This window comes from Marmota monax, unplaced genomic scaffold, assembly GCF_021218885.2.
Source record: "Marmota monax isolate L192 unplaced genomic scaffold, Marmota_monax_Labrador192_F-V1.1 WCK01_AAM20220418_F8-fsc00199, whole genome shotgun sequence".
Lineage (NCBI taxonomy): Eukaryota > Metazoa > Chordata > Mammalia > Rodentia > Sciuridae > Marmota > Marmota monax.
This window is the reverse complement of record NW_026694340.1, coordinates 483,983-503,504: the sequence shown is the minus strand read 5'-3', so window position 1 is coordinate 503,504 and position 19,522 is coordinate 483,983. Positions and strand designations below refer to the sequence as shown.

Here is a 19,522-nt window from a genome sequence, read left to right as displayed (position 1 = left end):
TAGCACTCTATGAGTTCACTTCAAAAACAGCTGTATCTTTGAATATGCTGATTCACATTCAAGCGCTATAAAAAAACTCGTGAAAATAAAAGTAAATTTTTATATGTACACATACATACACACTGTTGTCCTCTAATAGTTGTGTTAATACAATGATTTTTTTTATTTGGATAATACTTGTATATTTGGAAATGAAGGTTACCCTTTCTGTGGATTTTACCAGTCTTTGCCACATTAAAAAAAAATCTTACAAATTTATTTTATTGAATTAGTCAGGAAGACCCTCTAGAAATGTTTGTTGTTAAAAACAAGGAGACTCTCTGGAAGAGTGGTTCAGAGTTTTCTAGGACACGCATTCTCCATAGCACGGTCCATTTTAGTGTTGATCGTTGCTGTCAGTCCACTTCATCAGAGAAGGCTTTGGTTTCTTCACAGAGTCTGATGTGTGCATCTGTTTTTCAGAGTATCAGATACAACAGAAGTTTCCTCAGAATGCAGTTATTAGAACCTTGGGATTTTCTTCTCTCTGTATTGAGTTTCTTGATCTCCTCCAACATCTGAACCTGAAAATAAAACAGATGCTAAAGGAAACTAAAAATTCAAGATCCTCCTCAAAAAAGCTGAGCTGACAAGGAAAAACCATTCTTTGATTAATGACGGAGTATTTTAACTCAAATTGAAGAGTCTCATCAGCATAGATCTAGTACTTGATTTTGAACATCTTGGTTATTTTCTTAATTAAACATAGAACTTAAATTCTTTCAAGATTTTCCTGAGGAAAGGATAAAGGGTTAACTTGAAGTTCTTTTACAATTAAAGTTGATATTGAAGTAGTTTTATCATTTTAAAAAACTTACTAAAAATGGCTCTTTCACTGTACTTGTTCTTTCAGGGATCAGAATCCTTTTCACTTATGGACTTATCTTTATCATAGTTAGGCACTCAAAACACTTTATCTTCTTTTTAATTTTTTTTTTAGTTGTAGTTGGACACAATACCTGTATTTTATTTATTTATTTTTACATGGTGCTGAGGATTGAACCCAGTGCCTCGCACATGCTAGGAGAGTGCTCTACTGCTGAGCCACAACCCCAGCCCCTAAAAACACTTTATCTTATATAACCTCAAAACAACCATGTGAAACATTCTCATACAATGGACAGGAGTACTGAGTTAAGGAAACGTCAATGATCTGCTCAGATTTATGCAGCAGATGTAGCATTTGAGGCAGATTCACCTTAAAATCTTAGCTCCTGCAAACCATTAATCTTAAACATTTGCCAAGCTGTGGTATCATAGAAAGTTGTTTAGTCTTTATCTCTGGTTCCTGACACAGAGCTCCTAAATGCTAAATATCCTGTAATTTCCTGAGGGATGGAGTGATAATTATGACTTTTGTTCCACAGAGGCAACTCTTGGCAAGGCCCTTAGCTAGCTTCAGGATGGGGGCTGGTCACCAGGAAGATCACACCTTGATTCAGGAGTCTGGAACTTTTAGCTTCCACTCTTTCAACCTCTGAGGAGAGGAGAGAACTGGAGATAGGGTTAATAATAATCTATCAAGCTAATGTGATGAAACTTTTGTGGAAACTACTAAACGATAAGGTTGGTTCAGAGAACTTCTGAATTGTTGAACTCCTCCATGTGCCAGGAGAGTAGCACAAAAGCTCCTGCATTCAGGACCCTTCCAGACCTGTCCCTATCACTAGATCTGACTACTTCATTGCAACCTTTATCATAAACTTCTCATAGTAAGTAAGGTGTTTTTCCAAGACCTGAGAGTTATTCTAGCAAACCCAAGGAGGGAAATGATAGGAGCTCCAAACTTTGTAACCAAGTGGGTAATTTGTGATGGCATCTGAAATGAGAGAAATATTGTGAGACCAAATGAGCCTTTAAACCTGTTAAGTTTGACACTGACTTTATGTACTGTCAGAATTGAACTGAAATTGTAGGACATCTACATAGGTGTCAGAATTAGTTGATAGATGAAAGAAAAACCTCATACAATCTCATCAAAATATAATGCCAAACTGTTTTATTTTGTAATTCTTAATGTGGATAAATAAATTTTTATGTGTATATTGGATGCTTCAATTTCATCACTTTTTTTTTGTTTTGTTTTGTTTTTGAGACAGAGTCTTCCTACATTGCTCAGGCTGGGCTCAAATTCATTATCCTCCTGCTTCAGCCTCCTGAGTGGCTGGGACTATAGGGGTGTCACCATTTTCTGTCAATAGCCTGTTTGTGTCCTTTACCAGTTTTCCTACTGAGTTGTTTGTATTTTTCCAGTGATTAGTAACAATTTTTTGTATACTAACCCTATGTCTGTATTTTATGTTATAATTTTTTTTTTTTCTGTTCTGGGGATTGAACCTAAGGCAGTCTACCATTCAGTTACATCCCTGTGCTCTCATTGTTTAAAAAAAAAAAAACATATATATTATTTTTTTTAAGAGAGAGAATTTTTTAATATTTATTTTTTAGTTTTCGGTGGACACAACATCTTTATTTTTATGTGGTGCTGAGGATTGAACCCAGCACCCCGCTCATGCCAGGCGAGCGTGCTACCGCTTGAGCCATATCCCCAGCCCAATAAATAAATATATATATTTTTTATTTTGAGACAGGGTTTCACCTAGTTCTCAGGGATGGCCTCAAAATTGTGATCCTCCTGCCTCAGCTTCCTAACTAGCTTGGATTACAGGTGTGTGCCACTGTACCTGGTCCTTTAAGGCGCTTTGATTTTTCATATTATGTTAGAAGACAGATCTTTTGTAAGGGTTATAAAAATATTCATGTTTTTTAGAATGGGGTTGTGAGTCAGTGAGAGAGTGCTTCCCTAGCATGTGTGATTCTTTGAGTTAAATCCCCAGCACCACACATGCACAAATTTTTTTTTAAAAAATTAAATTATTTATTTATTCTACAAAATTTTTTTTTGAAAATATGTTTTCTTACATTTATGATTTCACATTTTTAGGCCCATTTAAAAAATCTTTTTGGAATTTATCTTGATGTATTTGTTTGTTAGAATTCAACCTTTTTATTTTTTTTAATATGTTTTTTTTTAAAGAAAGAGAGAGTTTTAATATTTATTTTTTAGTTTTCAGCGGACACAACATCTTTGTTTGTATGTGGTGCTGAGGATCAAACCCGTGCCGCACACATGCCAGGCGAGTGCGCTACCGCTTGAGCCACATCCCCAGCCCTCAACCTTTTTATTTTTATTCAGAATATCTAGGTGAATATTGTAACAACTTTCATTGAGTAGTCTAACTTTTCCCCATTGATTGTGAATTGTTGCTTTGTGTCACACACTAAATTCTCAGATTTTCTTGTGTTTTATTCTGAATTCTATCTATTCCCTTGGTTTCTATTACTGTACCATTACCACAGCTTAACAATATGCTTTATCGTCTGATAGAGCTGGACTTTACTTATTACTCTTCGTTTTTGGAATCTTCCTAGCTATTCTCTGGTGTTCACTCTTCCTGTCATTTGGTTAGTTTCCACTTACCCTTTCACTTTCTGCATCTGCTCTAAGGTCTCTGGTAGAGTTGCTCCAAAACTTTCAGGGAAAAAAAGGGTGACAATTCCAATCAGGACAGTCAGACTTCCCATAACAATGTAGGGCAGAACTTTGTTGTAGGCACCTGTAAAGAACCGAACATAAAAATGTCAGACACAGATTCCCTGGATGCTCTTAAGAATCATTTTGTAAAAGTGGCAAACAGTAGATATGAGAACAGTTTTAAATACAAACGTCTTCAGAAGAAAAATAGTCAGCAGATGCCATTGACTGAAGGTCTGTAATCATTTACCTACTAGATTTTGCATTATCGTGAGGTTTCTAATTCTTTCCTATCAGCCGGTATCTTCCAAGCCACTGGTTAATCATGCATAGCAGATTTTCTGTTGATAGAAGTCTTTGCTTACTAAGTTCTCCTCTTAAGGTATAAGTAAGTGGAGTGTGGGAGATGGAGGGTGGGAGAACATCAAGAGGAAAGAGGTTGACCACTAGGTTTTAGGGAGAGATTCTGGCCATCATAAGTCTGGAATGACCTTGCTTTTGCTCAAACCAGCAGGCTGCATTGGAAGGTGAGGTCCACAGAGTCATGATTTTTTTTTTTTTTTTTTTTTTTTTGTGGTATTGTAGATTGATCCCAGGGCCTTACTCATGCTGGATGAGTTCTCTACTGCTGAGCCACATCCCCATCCCTTTTTATTTTATTTCTAGACAAGGTCTCACTAAGTTAAACTTGTGGCTCTCCTGCCTCAGCCTCCAGTGTAGCTGGGATTATAGGTGTGTGCTACCATGCCTGGCTCCATGAGATGCTTTAACAAATAATCTAAGTAATATATTTAATTCAGTTTAAAACAATAAATGAGGGGCTGGGGATATGGCTCAAGTGCTCGCCTAGCATGTATGAGACACTGGGTTAGATTCTCAGCACCACGTAAAAATAACACAAAGATGTTGTGTCCACCTAAAACTAAAAAATAAATTTTAAAAAATAAAACAATAAATGATAAATGTTGGGCACATTCTGTGAAAGCACTGTGCCTGGATTTAGTTTTTTTTTTTTTTTTTTTTTACAGCATTTACATGTCTGAGTTTTATATGTAATAGGATCAATCATTCCACCTCTTCTTTAGTGATGTTGCTAGGACAGAAGAGTAATGAATCTTGATTTCACTTCTCTTCTGCATACAGTGTTTATAGAGGAACACCACCCCTATGTATTTATAATATTTTATTTGACTTAAAACAAGAAAAACATTAATCCCAAGGCTTCTCTGAGGCCTCTGTATTGCTACTAGGAGTAACTACTGTGGAGTTGAAAGCTCCTTTTTGAACTTTGTTTCTCATGAACCAATGGCCCACCACTGGACCATCTGAGCAATAGAATGAAATTATAGAGAAGAACAGAGGAGAAATGACACCACTCTGTGTGATAGGTGATCTCAGGTGTGGTTCAGAGCAGCTGTGCAGAGTATATTTAAGTTAGGAAAATGTTTCTCTTTCTCTGATAATTTAGAGTGTGTTTATTATCTGAGAAATTGTGTCTTTGGGGTGTAGGTACGCATGTTTGTATATTTGAACCAGTAGGTAACTAAATGATGACTAGGAAGAATTAGGAGGAATATCCACATTTCTCACCAACAGAGTCCTTAATGAAGGAAGACAAGGCTCGAAATGCCAAATCCTATATCCCAAAGAAGATACTACTAAAGTTCCTCTGTGGTGTTATTCCAAATTGATTTATTCAGTTATATAAAAACTAAAATTTTCTGCGTTGCAAAAAAAAATCATAAAGTCAAAATGCAAATGATAAACTAGGGGAAATGCTTTCAACATATATACAGAAGGCTAATTTCCTTCCATTGCAAAGAGCTCACACAAATGGAAGGACAGCAGAATAAAATAGACATTATTATTGCTGTGGGTATATACGTGACTGCATGACCAATGTAATTCTGCAACCTGTATACTCAGAAAGATGAGAAATTATATCCCATATGATTCAAATGTATGATATGTTAAGATAATTGCACTTTCATGTGTAACTAATTAAAACAAATAAAAATAAATAAATAAAAAAAAAGCACTCTCAGAAGAATGGGCAAGAGACATGAGCAGTTAGTTCATTGAAAAATAAATGGAAGGGCCAATAAATATATGAGTAAATGCTCAACAACATTTAAAATTAAAGAAATAAAAATGAAAGCAAGTGATGTCAATATTTCATATATCAGATGACCAATGATTTAAAAATTGTATAGTCCCCATTGGTGGTGAAGGTATGGGGAAACAACCACTCTCATCTACTAATAATTAGGTTATTTATTGGCACAATATTTAGAGTTAAATTTGGTAATATGTGTGATATGTTAAAATGGCATTGTTCCAGAAAGATTACTTCTATGAATCCAAATATATGTAAAAAAGTTCATAAAGGGTATAGAAGCATAGGGGAATATTCATTGCAATGTTATTTTGTATAGGGTGAACATCCCTGATCCAACATGCTTGGGACCAGAAATATTTCAGAGATTTTTGGATTTTGGAATAAACTTCACCAGTTGAGCATTCTTATTTGGAAAGTCTGAAATCTGAAATGTTCCCAAATCCAAGCATTGGTGCTCAAAAAGTTTTAGAGTTTGGAACATTTTAGAATTTGGACTATTCACATTAGAAATGCTCAAATGTAATAGCAAAAACCTGGAAATGGTCTTAATGTCCATCCATCGACTAAATGTATGATATGTGTATCATACATGTATACATAGTTTATATAAGTTAAGATATATACATAGTATTTACTAAAAAGAAGGTAAACGAGTACTTATTATATCCATTTGAAAGGATATTTTGAGACAATATCAAATTTAAAAGTTATAACTTATTTTTGTGCTTAAAATATACACATATGTATATGTGAGCATATGTGTGCACTTGCCTGTGTCCTGTGCAAAATTAAACATCTGAATGGTTGTTCACAAAGTCACCTGAAATGGTATTGGTTACTTCTAGGGCCATTTGGGGAGCTGGGAGAGGAGAGGTGAACTTGTACTTTTTCCAATATTTTCTATACTGCTTGAATTTTTCAAAATGAAAATCAACTACTTTTATTTTTAAAACTAAAGAAAGAACAAACAGACAAGATGCATCTCACCAAGGTAAACAAAGTAGGGAGCAATGATGCTGCCCACCCTGGAGGCCATGGAGGTGATGCCCACCGCCATGTTCCTGACCAGGGTGGGGTAGAGCTCTGCAGTGAAGACATACAGCATGGAGAAAGCAGAGGTGACCCCAAATTTTCCCAGCATCACCAGACCGATGGACACGAAGTAATAATCTGGAAAAGAGGCCCATTGTAAACAGAGGTGCTTTAGACGCAATGTTAACTAAGTTGCTTTTTGTGTCCTTTGTGCTCTAAAGGGAATATTTTCATTAAGATAAAGTGTTACCAAATAACACTATCTCTTCAAATGTCTGACCAATGGGGCATGGACCAAGATGGAGAGTGACGGGTGGCTTTGTACTTTGCTCTACTGTTATTCTAGATCATAAGGTATCCGGTGACCTTTGTCCACTTGTCTTCTGTTTGTGACAACAGTTTCATGGCGAGTTGTTAGCAAGTAGAATAGTTAAGTTTAATCTTTAGAGAAAAAGGCCAATCATTTCCATCCTGTTTCTTATTATTAAGAAATACATGTCTATGTATGTTACTATGTATCTTATTGACTTAACATTTTTATAATATGAGACAGCTGGACATAGAGGAAAAGGTAAACATGTGCCCCTTTGTGTCCTATTTAATTATCTAAAGATTCAGACCATAAAATTGCTAAATTTATAGTGGAACCACCATGTGTTATCAATTATAACACTTGAAAATACACTTCTAGAGAAAAGGTTTGAAGGAACCAAGAAATTAGGAATCAAGAGTGTGACACAAAGTAGGAGATTTGAGAGTTTGGTCTTTCTTTGAGGAGAATTACCCTCCCCCTTTAATTGGTGGTTTCTAACTCTTCTGTTTGAAGGTAGTTGTTTTGAATGCAGAAAACTCCATAGTCCTTGGCTATCACCTGGCTAATTTGATCCATCTCTGATGTTATCAAAGAGCAGTAACTCATAAATGGCCTAGTCAACGGGATGTTCTGGGAAGCTGTTCATCTTGGTTAACTTCTTACCTGCAGGTACCACTTGAATCAACAGGAGGACACCTCCTCCCCAGAACAGTACCCCAGCTATGATATAACGCCTGGGTAGTGTTCTCAGCAGCAGCCAGGCTGTAATGTAAGCCGGAACTTCAATCAGGGCAGAGAGGAAACAGTTCAGATAGGGATCTCCATGTAAATTAGGAACATTGAGGGACAAACCAAAGTAACCCACTGAGGTTAGCATCCTGAAAGAGGAAAGATAATCAATCAAAATGGCAAGTGGATAAACAATCTGAATCACTTTAAAATTTTGTCATGATCAAAAGGTTGTCTAGAGCTGGGCTGAGCATGTAGCTCAATGGTGGAATGCTTGCCTACCATGTGCTAGGTCCTAGATTTGATCCCCAGCACAAAAAAATAAAAAGAGACAGAAGTTGTCCAGATCTTAAAGTGTTATATAAAGCCACTAGCCACATACGGCCATTTACGTTTAAGTAAATTAAAACTGAATTACAAATTCAGTTCCATCAGCCACTCTTTAAGCATTCAATAGCCATGTATGGCTTGTGGCTACCATATTGGGCAACACAAATATAAAACATTTCCATCACTGCAGAAAGTTCTATGGGACAGCACTAGTCTACAGAGATCAGTATTTAACAGGGTAGACTCCCCTGTGTACAAATGTGCAAATTTGTACAAATCATTAACAGTTCTGAAAAGCAGAGGTTATATGAAGAATGTTTTCAGGAACACTGTTGGATCTCTTTGTACATACTAGGTCAAGCTGAGAAGCACAAGGACAAATCCAAAACAAAACAAAAAATTAAACTTGCTTGCCCTAAGCATCTTAGTACTTTCTGTTAGGAATAAGAGCAGCTCAGGTGGAATAGTGACTTGTTGGTTATCGGCACCATTGCACCACTGCTAGAGATACACTGCATCAGGGATGCAGGAGATGTAAGAACACAGCTAGGGAGGCCACGTGCCTGGGACACATCTGCTTAATCCAGAAGCAAAAACTCTGAATTAATGAATCACAAAACAAGATGACTCTAAAAATAGACTTGGTTCAGCCTGAACCTACCAGTTCTGATCATTTTTTTTCTTTTTTAATGATGCAACTGTGGGTAGGCAGGTTCTTCTTTTTTACTTCCTCATTTTTAGAAGATACTTTGTTAAATCTACTCTACAAAGCCAATTCATTATTCCTGTGCCTTAAAGCCACTTATTAGTTTGCTACAGGTGAGTGTGAAAAGCATGTCAAGACTCCAGTTCAGACAGGGGGGCTCCAGGTCATTCTTACCTCACTGCTCAATTCCTGTTCAGCATCAGGAAGCAGGAACTCAATTAGCCTCTCTGCTTCAGGTACCAGGGATATCATTAGTCTTTTTTTTTTTTTTTTCTATAATTGTAGATGGACATCATGTCTTTATTTTTATTTATTTATTTTTTATGCAGTGCTAAGGATTGAACCCAGTGCCTCACACATGCTAGGCAAGCCGTCTTCTACTGAGTTACAGCCCAGCCCCATCACTAGTCTTAATCCCTTAATGTTAGGAGGGATTAAGAGAATCCTTTCCTTGTGTATCCAAGTACTGCAGACTCAATATTGGTCCCTATAACTGTTTTTGTTTTGTTTTGTTTTGTATTTAGTCCCATGAATTAAACTGAGGAATTCCCAAATAACTTAGAATATCTATAATTTTTATTTTTCTTCAGGGAAACCCAGGCCTCGCCATGTTTCTCTGGATAAGGGAAGGGCAAGGCCTGGGTTTCCCTGAATTAAGGAAAATCAGGTGAATATTTAGATGCTGTGTAACTGCATTTCCAGGTCACTTATTACTTACCACAAAAGCAAAGACATAATGGATATTATGGCAATGTTCCAGGTCCTGAACAGGTCCAGAATGTAAACTTTTTGCTGCTCCGAGGAGTTTAGCTCCTGTAGCTAAAACAATGCGAATAACTATGAGATTGGGAAGTAGTAAGGAAGTATCTTGGGTATGGGAAAAACTTATGCATGTGACTCTTACCTTTAATATGCTTACAAATTGCAGGGGAATAAGTGATTTTGCATCTATGATGCTTATCCCAACACTTTAAAATGTTTGCAGCCCTTTGTAGACAGAGGCCTTCAAAATATACAATAGCAGCCCACCATCTCCTTATCATAGTCTGACTTGCAGCTATTGGGTGAGGAGGGCCATGTGACCCCAACCACTTGGAGGTCATGTCTGCTTTTTGATAACTTTCTTGTTGTTTCTTAACATCAGAACAGACTCTGATTAACTGAGAGTGTCCTTAGGCAAGTTACAGTTTATGTTCTCTGAGATTCAGATTACTTTTCTACAAAATGGGTATATTAACTGGGAGTTGAGAAGATTAAATAATATCTTATATGAAACTTAGCATAATATTTGAACTATAGTAAAAGCCCAATACATTTTAACTATATTATATTATTACTATTGTTATTATTGCTGCACCATTGAGGAAAAAATGCTAGCCATCAGTGGCTAGTGGTTAGTGGCAATTTCTTACGCTGTCAATAGTTTTCATTTTAATTTGCTGATGTTAACTTGTCATGAGTTGTGAATTTTCTATAATTAAGCTGGTTAGAATTGAAGCTAAAATACAAGTTATAAGGTTCTGATGTGGGGGATCTCTTGGAGATAAAGTAGGAGATTTTGTGGTCCTATGGTGTGTGTTCAGTAACAGACTGAGGGAGGAGTTTCTATCAGGAAAGTGAGAGCATCAGGCCAGCAATTGTAGCAGGTGCTCCCCAAATGTCAGTGTCCTTTTTTCCAGGTGCTCAGACACTGACAGCTCACAGCCACAATGTCTTTTCCTTCCTGTGCTATTTGGAGAACATGCCCCTAGCAGCATGACCCAGTTATTACAACAAAACAAAGCTGCTGCATGAACTAGTGGGAATTGGAAGTCCTCCTAGAGGTTTTGGGGGTGCCACACATAGTCAGGACCTGTGGGTAGGCCTGTGTTAACACTTGGTACTTCCACAGGCCCTTGCTAAAATGCAGATTCCCAGGGCCAGGGATGCAGCTCAGTGGTGCAGTGCTTCCCTAGCATGTATGAGTCCCTGGGTTTGAGCCCCAGCACTGCAATAAACAAACAAACAAACAAACAAACAAATTAATAGGCAAATAAGCAGATTGCCAGGACCCACTCTGGGCCTGCTCACTATGATTCTTCCATAGAAATCAGAAACCTGGGAATCTGTATATTTAAAACCACTTGAGTGACTGTGATAAATAGCCAATTTGGAAACCTCAGGACAAAAATATTTTGTATTCAGTGGTTGTCCCTGGTCTGGATCCTGCCACCCAGAGTCTCTGGATCAGGCATGTGAGCAGGTTGAAGGTGCTTCTTCTGAAACCAGGGAAGCTCAAGATTGTTTCCCAAGATAATACTACTCTCTCTCTCTCTCTTTTTTCTGTCCAATATAATGCTACTGCCCTTAACATGAAATAAAAAATCACATCTTTTTATAGCATGCACTTTGACACCAAAGAGACGTAGGTTGTAAATCCTAAGAGCTGTTGATTCCAGGTAAATCACTTAATTTCTCTGTGCCACAGTTTCCTCTCCTGAAAAATGGAGCTAACAGCAGTACCTACTAACAATATGGGGAGTATGAGTATCTAACATGAGGTGAATATAGTGCTTGGCATCTAATAGGGTCTTCCTCATTCTGAATGGGCCTCTGCAGGTCCTTCTAAAGAGGATCCTATAGGATGATGAACAGGGGAGATGACTGGGCCTCGGGAAGGCACAAGTTGCCTTTCCCTCAGTGGGCTTGTCCAGTTCAGGCTAGATGTGTGTCATGTCAGGAAGAAATGAGACTCAATCCCGAGCATGTTTGGACACAGGATTTTATTCTTATTTGTTCATAAGTATATATCTATTTGATGATGCTTTCATCTTTCTCTTAGCAATTAGTCTGTAAACTTCTTGAAGATAGGAACTAGGCATAAATATCAACAAATACACGGGGAAGCAGGAGTGTTAGACACTTCCCATGTTATTTTTGTATCCAGTTAAGTTGATTAAGACTGGGAAGGACTTAATTTGAAGGGTGAAAGAACTTAGTCTGAGAGCTTGGGTTCATGGCTACTGTAATTAAGCCTATAGCCATGACCAGGATATCTGCTTTTGGAAAAGGTCCTGTTAGCCAGGGACAGGAGAAGCCCTCTGGTAGAGCACCGGCAAGGCCACTGTCCTCCACAGAGTTCTGCTTCCTGAGGTAGCCAGTAGGGCTGATTTTAGTGCATGACATGCGTAACTCTGCTGAAGCCACCATAGTCTTCTTCAGGAGTCCCGAGAGTCTCTGGCCCTTCTCTTAGCCAGGAATGCCCTGCCCCGTCCTTTCTATTCAGCTAAATGAATCCTGCTGTCCTCCTGCTCTGGACCTGCTTCTTCAGTCCTTGGGCCACCCTGCCTTCTTTCTCTGTACTGTTAGCACAGGGTCCATTCCTTGGCATTTCCTCTCTTATAATTTTCCTTTCATGGAATCCTCTTGCTTTCTTAATGACATTCTATTATTTTAAAATTCTGTTCTTATTTTTCTTGTTTTCTCTCAGAGCCAGCACAGCAATGGTGACAGCATGTTCTTACTATCAAGACGCATGACTGCCTCCATGGAATACCATCTTTCCCTTGTAGCCAACCTGCCTTTCAGGGCAGAGGGTGGTGTGAACCCTGAACCTGTGCTCTCAGATCTAATGGCCTTAGACATGATACATAGCCATACAAAAATGTGCTAGCTTTCTCACAGGCTTTGGTAAGATTCAAGGCACAGTGCGGAACCCAGGGTGGCCTAGCCCTCAAACACATTTTCTCCACTTAATCTGGACATTTAAAAATCATCAGTACATAGCTATGTCAACAAAAAATTGAAGACCAACTTGCAAATCAAGGGGAAATATTTGCTAAGCAATTTACCTGTATTGCTTGCACTTAATACTTTTCGGTTGATGCAGACTGAAGCCAGACCTTTGCTAGGCAAGCACTCTACCACTGAGTTACAGCCCCAGATACTGCAGTGAATTCTTAAATGGCTCTTTAAGATGGATTTTTTAAAAATTTTATTTAAGCGACAAGTTCTTGCTACATTGACCAGACTAACCCCAAATGCCTAGGCTTGAGATCCTCCTGCTTCAGCCTCCACAGTGGCTGAGACTACAGGTGCACACCACCATATCCAGCTGGATTTCATCTCAGAACATAATCATGATTGTGTTCCTTCTGGCTAGTACAGAATCTGGTTAATAGTTGACACTTAACAAATGAAATTCCATAAGATCAAGAATGCAGAGCTGATCTTAAGAGGAAACATCTGCAAATACTTACCTCTGCAGGATCAAATATCACAGCTGGTGCAACTATGTTGTTCATCTTTGCAGCTCTTTGGATGATAGCTTCAGCCTCTTTAAATCTTCTCTGGGATATTAGCCATCGGGGAGATTCAGGAATAAACCTAGAAGTCATTTTTAATAGTTTATAATCTTTCACAACAGCAGGATTTGAGACTATTAACTGTAAGCTTCCCTTGGATCATTTAATTTTATAAAATTCCAGTTTGTATTCTTTAAAAATTTTTATTTTAATTGATTAATTTATTTTGGTACTGGGGAATTGATCCCAGGGCACTCTACTATTGAGCCACATCCCTAGTCCTTTTTGTTTTTTATTTTGAGACAAGGTTGTTGAGGCTGGCCTTGAACTTGTGATCCTCCTATTTTAGCCTTCTGAGTTGCTGGGATTATGGGCATGCATCACTGTGCACTGGCTATATTTTTGTTTCTAACTGATACATAGTACATACATACTATACATATTTCTGGGGTACAGTGTGACATTTCAATTAGTGTAGACAATATGTAATAATCAGGTGGTCTTTTTAAAGACCACTGGGTGCAAGCCTTCATGAGATGTCCACTGGATCTTAGAAATAAATAAAAATACCCTCAAGTTTTAAACTTCTGATTGAATTGCAGGATTGATCATCAGTTGTGCTTGAGACCAGGACCAGATCATAAGGATAACCTTAATTGTGGGTATGTTTAAGCTATGGCAGTTGCAGAAGGCCAAAATTCAATGACCGGTGTAGCTCTAAGGGGGACTGTAAGTGCCTCAAGAGAGGAGAATATCTTTTTTGGTGAATTTATTCCTCGCAGAATCATAGGGACCCAGGTAGTGATGTTGCAAGTTTCTTGGGTAAAGGATGGCTGGGGCATTTGTATTCCTTAAGTTTTTATTTTCTGCATTCAGAGGGAAAGTTGAGGGCACTGGCACCACCTATGGGCTGTCCTTATTGCTTATAGCAGGTTTCTAGGTCAGCCAGAGTACACAAACCAGTTTTTGGGAGATGAGCTCCCATGGTTTCTTTCCTGTTTTATTTTGTTTTCTTTTCCCCCAATATCTAAAAACATAATTTAAAAAAATTAAATAGTCCATACACATTGATAACAGATGTTCAAACACAGCTACAAATATAAGACTGTTCTTTCCTGTCTTTCATTTCTCAGACTCTTTAGGCATTCCCCTGCCAAATCTTGTTTTCCTAACCTAAGTGTCAGTACTCAGTTATCCTAGAAAATAAATTACAAGTAGCAGGTACAAAGGTCTCCTCTAAGTAATAGGCCCCAAAGCTGCACTAGGAATTATCTCACAGCAAAACTAATACATCTGATGTATTAGATGGCCAATGACCAGTTCCCTTCGCCAGCCTACTTAGCACATGGGTTGGAAAATGTGCCCAGTTTGCATTTTTCAGAATATGTTCTTAGTTTGTCCCTGTAGAAACTTGTGTTGATGTTGTCAGTGACCCCCAGTCATCAGAGCTGTGCAGTCTAGTAAAACTTCCAGAATGTCTTATATCTGTGTTGTCCCCAAAGCCACTAACTACATATTGAGCTAATATAACTAGTGTGACTGAAAGGATGAAAGTGTAACTCTATTTGCTTTTAATATTAATTTTAATATAAATAGCTACACAGGTTGGTGGCTATATAGAATTAGAGGTCTTACTACAAGGCCATATTTCATGGACATCTCTACTGAGCAGTATCTTTCCCCAACTAGGTTATGCTTAGAAATGTCCTGCCTTCCACCAACAGAGTAGAGGAAGGGCACTGAGATGCAGGAAGGAGGGCAGGACATGGGGAAAGATGGGGGAATGAAATCTTCCAAATTATGCTATATTCATATATGAATATACCACAATGAATCCTGCATGTTTATAATTATAATGCACAAATTAAAACAATCATAACAATAATGTAAGGGAGATCATAGAACAGAGCAAGTAGATGAGGGAGGGAGGTAAGTAGAGAAATGAAAGGTTCTGGGGAATGAGATTGATCAAATTATGTTATGTGCATGTTTGAATATGACGTAATAAATTCCACTATTGTGTGTAACTATAACACACCAATGAAAAACAAAGAAATATCTTTCTTTCTTTCTTCTAATTTCTAATATTTAGTCAGCCAGAAATTGCTAAGACTTCTCTACTGTTCATCTATGGCTTCTTTCCCCACCCTGTCCCCACCTACTATACTCCACACACACTTGTGGCCACTTCCTGCCAAACTTTTTAAAGAGAATTTGGGACATTAAAAAAAAAAGTCCTAAGCAGCCAGGCATGGTGGCACATGCCTGTCATCTCAGTGATGCAGGAAGCTGAGCAGGAGGATTGCAAATTTGAGGCCAGCCTCAACAATTTAGCAAAATCCTGTCTCAAAATAAAATGTAAAAAGGACTGAGGATATGGGGGAAAAGGCACACTCATACATTGTTGGTGGAACTCCAAATTGGTCCAATCAATCTGGAAAGCAGTATGGAGATTCCTTAGAAAACTCGGAATGGAACCACCATTTGACCCAGCTATTCTACTCCTCGGTCTACACCCCAAGGACTTAAAATTAGCATACTATAGTAATGCAGCCACATCAGTGTTCATAGCAGCTCAATTTACAATAGCTAAACTGTGGAAGCAACCTGGATGCCCTTCAATAGATAAATGGATAAAGAAACTGTGGTATATATACACAATGGACTATTACTCAGCATTAAAAGAGAATAAAATTATGGCATTTGCAGGTGAATGGATAGAGTCGGAGAATATCATGCTAAGCAAAGTAAGCCAATCCTAAAAAATCAAAGGCCGAATATTCTCTCTGATAAGTGGATACTGATCCACAATGTGGAGTGGGTAGGCATGGGGAAAATGGAGGAACTTTGATTGGGCAAAGGGGAAGGAGGGTAGGGAGGGGGCATGGGGGCAGGAAAGATGGTGGAATGAGATGGACACACATATATGGTGTGACTCTACATCGTGTACAACCATAGAAATATAAAATTATGCTGCAATTGTGTACAATGAATCAAAATGCATTCTGCTATCATATATACCTAATTAAATTAAATAAATAAATTTTCAAAAAAAATGACCGGAGATATATAGCAGTAAATCACTCCTGCACTCCTGGGTTCAATCCTCAGTACCCAGAAGGAAAAAAAAAGTTCCAAACCACCTTCAGTGGTTCTATGTAGGCTTGACTCCCATTTTCCAGCCCAGTGAACTTGTAACAGGGACTTAGTAGCTGCTTTGGCTGAAAATGTTGACTCTTCACTTGAGCCTGCAAATGTCCAATGGGTAACTAGAATCAGAGTAATGATGTTCATCTCATTCCACCATCTTTCCTGCCCCCATGCACCCTCCCTTGGCACCTCTGCCTCCATTTTGCATCTGTCTCCTTTGCTCTGTATTATTTTCAGAGCCTGAGATTCTAGAAACAACAGGTCTGATTGAGAAACATCTTGTGATGAGTTGAAACTACCTTCAACCCCAGGAAACAGCAACTTTCTTATTGCAACCAGCTGATAAGTCACCTCCAGATCAAATCTGAGGCAATGATCAACCAGATTGCAGTTTAATCAACACTGCTTGACTTACAGACTTCTGGCCCCCTTTCTTATATAGTCTGGGAGCTCACATCAGTAACCCTGAAGATGGGGTGATGACACTGGTCCTCTTGTCTTCGTGATATAGATACACTGATTAAAGTTCCTTTCTAGCCTTCACAACTGCTTTTCTCTTTAATTGGCATCTTGGAATGTGGCAGAATCTAGTCTTTTGGGACCTCCCAGAGCTGGGGCTCTCACCCTAAAACTACAGTAACATGGGGCCCCTGGAATATCTACTTTTAAGTTGCTTTTTTAGTGCACAAAATCTCTTGTCTAGAGATCATTTCCGAAGCTAATAGAGTGACAAATGAGGTTGCACACTATAATCTTTCTATAGATTTACTTCAGATTAAGCAGGGGTGGGATGCTGCTGGAGAGTCTGTCACATTCTGATTAGGCAGCAGGGTACCCAGGACCCTGAAGCAGTCCCTCCTCATCCCAGCCCACTAGCTAATGAACATCATTTAAGGAAGTCTAGCCCTCAAGGACTAGATGTTCAGAAGAAAGTTGTTTTGGTTTTAGAGGAAAATGAAAAGACTTTAAGATAATGAAAACTTTCCAGGTGAGCACTCAGCTCATGAGAGCTGGCCCCCTGCTGCCCTCTGTCTGAGGAAGTCTTGTCCCTGGTGCAATGTGCCCATAGCCAGGAGCACTCGTGGACCAGCCCATGGGCAATGAAATAAAGAACTCTCCTCAGGGCAGAGTGAGGCAGCTTTGTGTGGAATGAGTCTTCTCTGCTGAAAACTCAGAGGTCTCAACAAGAGCTGCTACTGCTATGATATGAGGTCCTGAGGAAAGATCTACTCAAGTGTGTATGGGCTATCAGAGCTCTGCTGTTGTTCTCCTCTCTGATAGCATCTTACAACAATAAAATGTATTACAACCGGTTTTAAAAGTACTGATCGCTTAGGCCAAAATGACAACATGAGCCAAAGAACATAGATTATTGAAATAATTTATCTGAAGAGGCAGAAAATAACCTTGTCATGTGTCTTGAGAGCCCTGGTCACCAACATTTTTCAATAGATTTAGTTAGCACAGGGATTGTGGAAAGAAGGACCAAGGGTGTGATGATGATAATGATGACGATGACTCTCATTCCAGAAAATTGCTCAGCTCTTGCCAATCTGGGTGCTTTCCTTAGAGGCAGAATTGTATAGATAATAGCTTCTCCTCATTTACTGACCCTCAGACTGGGCTTCAGAAGAAACTTACACATAAATAAGAGAAACATTTGGCCTTTAAAAAAAAAATCTCTTCTCAAATTCCAGGGAATTAAGGGGAAAAACTTCTCCCTCCATACACTAATCCCCACCGCACATATACTTCATGCCAAAAATTTGTGCTGTTAAACTGCACAGTCTTGGAGGTCATAAGAAGACAGTACTATGGAGAGTCCAACCTGAGCCACCTGGCCAGGCAAGGAAGGCCAAGGTGGGCTGTCAACCCCTGTGGTTGCCTAAAAGCTGCAGCAAGATAGACCATCTGGATAAATTCCCAGCAGGATATGACAGGAAAATCATGAGGTCTCATCTAAACTTTGAATTCCGAATAATTATCAAAGAAACTTTTATTACATAATTTTATAAGCAATTGTATAAGCAGATAGAAACCAACCAGCTACTACTGGTTCTTTGGTTAATGAAACAAACCAAGAAGAATAAATGTGTGTGTGTGTGTGTGTGTGTGTGTGTGTGAGAGAGAGAGAGAGAGAGAGAGAGAGAGAGAGAGAGAGAGAAATGAAAGAAATCCCCTTTCTTCTTATTTAAATATGAAAATCAAAGAAATGAGATATTCCAAAAGACATTCCAAACAAAGGGAGTATGGCTTGGACCTTATTCCATTATTGTTAATTTGTTCTTTCCCCTCAGATATTCCAGGGAGAGTCATATTAGGTAAGACTGAAGCTAGAATCTCCAAATTTGGGAGATTAACCCATTAACTGTTGGGAAGGTCCTGGGGTGGGGGGGAGTAGCTCAGTAGTATAGTACTTGCCTAAAATGCACAATGTCTTGGGTTCAATCTTCAGTGGTGGGGAAAAAGAGGGACTGTGGGAGAAGAGAACACTTCTTTAACTTCTCTTTAAACAAAAGTAATCCCTCCAAGTATCCAAGTAGATAAGCAGGAGCACCTTAGATGCCAATCATCATAAGTAATTAAGTATTTCTTGATATCTATGTGGCCTTGGTTCCAGAACCCCTGCAGGTATAAAAATCCTAAGACTTTCATGTCCTTTATATAAAATAGTACACTATTTGCATATAATCTGCACACCTTATCCTGTATACCTTAAATCCCCTCTAGGTTACTTATAATACCTAATATAATATCTAATATAATTAAATGTATATATATATATATATATATATATATATATATATATATAATAATGTAAATATATAAATAAATAAAATTTATTTATTTATTTGAGTGCCGGGCATTGAACCCAGGGTCTTGTGCATGCTAAGTATGTGCCCTACCACTGAGCTATCTCCAGCCCATTAAAACCTGATACAATTAAATACAGTGTAAATAGCTGTTGTTATATTGTATAGTTCAGGGAATAAGGACAAGAATAAGGTCTGTACTTATTCAGTATAGATGCCTTTTACCAAAAAAAAAAATCCTCTGTTGATTGAATCTGTCTGTGGGTGCAGAACACACAGATACAGAAGACTCACTGTACTGTAGCTGAATAGAGAAAGAGATTTTCTTTTTTAAAATTTTTAGTTGTCAATGGATACAATACCTTTCTTTTATTTATTTATTTTATGTGGTGCTGAAGTTCAAACCCAGTGCCTCACATGTGCTAGGCAAGCTACAACTCCAGCCCAAGAAAGAGACCTTCTAGAGGACAAAG

At 38.4% G+C, this 19,522-nt stretch overlaps 1 protein-coding gene across 2 annotated transcripts in view; it reads right to left on the bottom strand.

The window, feature by feature from the left end:
- Positions 1-236: 236 nt before the first annotated feature.
- The window catches only part of Slc22a4 (solute carrier family 22 member 4), a 50,272-nt gene continuing 30,986 nt past the window's right edge, over positions 237-19,522 (bottom strand). Inside the window, exons 5-10 of one of the 2 annotated variants that reach the window (XM_046467671.2) lie at positions 13,042-13,168; positions 9,522-9,622; positions 7,702-7,916; positions 6,681-6,863; positions 3,521-3,656; positions 237-563 (exon numbers count right to left, since the gene is read on the bottom strand). In XM_046467671.2, the coding sequence (XP_046323627.1) occupies positions 488-563; positions 3,521-3,656; positions 6,681-6,863; positions 7,702-7,916; positions 9,522-9,622; positions 13,042-13,168 (838 nt within the window). In that variant the 3' untranslated portion in view covers positions 237-487. The remainder of the gene's footprint in view (positions 564-3,520; positions 3,657-6,680; positions 6,864-7,701; positions 7,917-9,521; positions 9,623-13,041; positions 13,169-19,522) is intronic. The other variant, XM_046467672.2, reaches the window with a different exon arrangement.